The sequence below is a fragment of the Atta colombica genome, unplaced genomic scaffold (genome assembly GCF_001594045.1).
Source record: "Atta colombica isolate Treedump-2 unplaced genomic scaffold, Acol1.0 scaffold268, whole genome shotgun sequence".
NCBI classification, from domain to species: Eukaryota; Metazoa; Arthropoda; class Insecta; order Hymenoptera; family Formicidae; genus Atta; species Atta colombica.
The window spans coordinates 319,962-322,240 of NW_017259368.1; the positions used below are offsets into that span (position 1 = coordinate 319,962).

The 2,279-nt window shown below is 29.5% G+C and overlaps 1 protein-coding gene across 1 annotated transcript in view; it reads right to left on the reverse strand.

The window, feature by feature from the left end:
• Positions 1 to 49: 49 nt before the first annotated feature.
• Positions 50 to 2,279, reverse strand: part of LOC108689304 (acetylcholine receptor subunit alpha-L1) — a 6,087-nt gene continuing 3,857 nt past the window's right edge. The window contains exon 8 of the mRNA XM_018196027.1: positions 50 to 871. Within this exon, the coding sequence (XP_018051516.1) occupies positions 659 to 871 (213 nt within the window). The 3' untranslated portion in view covers positions 50 to 658. The remainder of the gene's footprint in view (positions 872 to 2,279) is intronic.

Genomic DNA, 2,279 nt, shown 5'->3' on the forward strand with positions numbered 1-2,279 from the left:
TTATAATTTGTCGAAAAACTACGCTACATATATGAATCGAATGCTCGTCGGGAAGATATTAATTGGAGCATGAAACTTGTCCTATATATAATTAGATTTAAGTGTGCGGATAAGATACCACCGTTACATATCGTGTAACCAACGTTACCAAAAGTTTTACAAATGATACTTATCGCGAAATCTTTTGCCGTAACATTGCGAACATCAATAGACGTTATTATCAAAGAACGAGTCGCACACTATTTGTGCGTACAATAATAAATACAAATACAATTTTTGTTTCGAGAATATAATCGTGTTGTAATCGTCGCTCATAAGGCAAGCTAGCGAATTGTCTGTTTCGGAATTAAATCACGTTTATATCATTAGGCCAGTTCCTAGAACTGAATAGACTCTAGCATTGTAACTATATTCCATATATACGTCTTAAAATCGAAGATCGTAATTTATCTAAATATATAATTTAAATGTCTGAGTACGAATCATAATGTATATAATGAACATTCGCGAATTGCGTTTCGCGTTTGGATATTGGTTTCTTCGGTTCCACGGTTATGACTTATCACAACTTAGCTAGATTCGGCAAGACAGTTCGCCGCTTCCCTTTTCATGTTGATAATACATTAGATATACATCACGCGTAGCTTAACGAATATGTCTATAATACGATAGACTTTAGTAATTCTTGACTGGATGGGAGATATTGCTGTTGAGCAACGGAAGAATATTCCGTATCAATCGGTTTTGTATCATCGTAGAGTGCCGGTGCTTCGCATAGAATAGTGAAGGTTCCGGCTATTGAAGCTATCGTGAACATCCACAGAAAGAGGCGGTCGAGAACCATCGCGACAAAACCCCAATCTTGATCCTCCTGCGATGATACAATGAAAAACATAGTAATTAATAGATAGATTTGACTCTTTATGAAAGAACATGTATATGTTACATATAAAAATAAAATTACTTGCAATTAATTGATTATTTATGAAAAGTCACAAAAATTTAAAATCCATGTGCAAATTGGAAAAGAAAAATTATCAAAAATGATAGTCGCGACAGTCGCGTTTCTAGTGTTAATATTAATTTATGCAATGTAAATAGTTCAAATAATAAATTAATTAAAAATATGTTGAGAAGGGCTGCGAACCATGAGAATAAAATTAAATGTAAATAGTAAGCAGAATATATTAATAGGCGCTAAAACAAAATACAACGAATTTAAACAAATGATGTTTAGACTCCGATCGGATTATTCTCAATGTTAAATACGTAATATCATATTCAATCATATTAAATACGTAATATAATATTCAATAAAATATTTATATAAATAGATTTAAAATATCAATGGCTTAATATTAAAAATCAATAAGAGGAGATGCAGACTTCAACTTAATGTAAACAATTGGCATGCTGTATAAGCATAATCACATCGTGTGGTTATTAAATAATATTTAAATAGCATCTTGCTGTTATATCCAAGAAGCACAATTTTTAACATGATCGTGTGTATAATAGAACGGAGATTATTCACTTTTAACGTGTCGCAATTATAATAGTTTGATAAAATTACATATGATCAATGTCGATAAAAACGGTGAAATATTCAGAAATAATCTTAAAGTTTCACAATAATTCAGAAATAAAAATGAGATTAGTCGGAATATAAAATCTTACAGTTTGTTCCAGTATTTAAAATTCGAAATAAGATCAGTTAGAATATACAGAAATGCATAGAAGGAGCAAATTGCGATGGTGTCTCTTTATTATCCAACTTAGTAATAAAGAGATTCCATTGCAATTTGCTCCTTCTATGCATTTCTGTGCAACCACAGGATGCGATTATGTTACCAATGTTTTACATCAAAATTGAAATCTATATCTCCTCTTATTAATTTTTAGTAATTTTTAGTTAAGTCGTTGATATTTTAAATATGTTTATATAAATATTTTATTGAACGATATTACATGTTTAATATTGAGAATGACCCGATTAGAGGAAACGTTTGTTTAATTCATTGTATTTTGTTTAGCGCCTATTAATATTTATATTTTGCTTACTATTTACATTTAATTTTGTTTTCATGGTTCGTAACCTTTCCAATAATTTTTAATTAATTTAATATTAATTGTTAAATAATTAATTTATAACCATTAGAATAAAATTAAATGTAAATAATAAACAGAATATATTAATAGGCGCTAAACAAACCGAATTAAACAAACGATATTTCGATTCCGATCAGCTCATTCTCAATGTTAAACATGTAATATCGCGC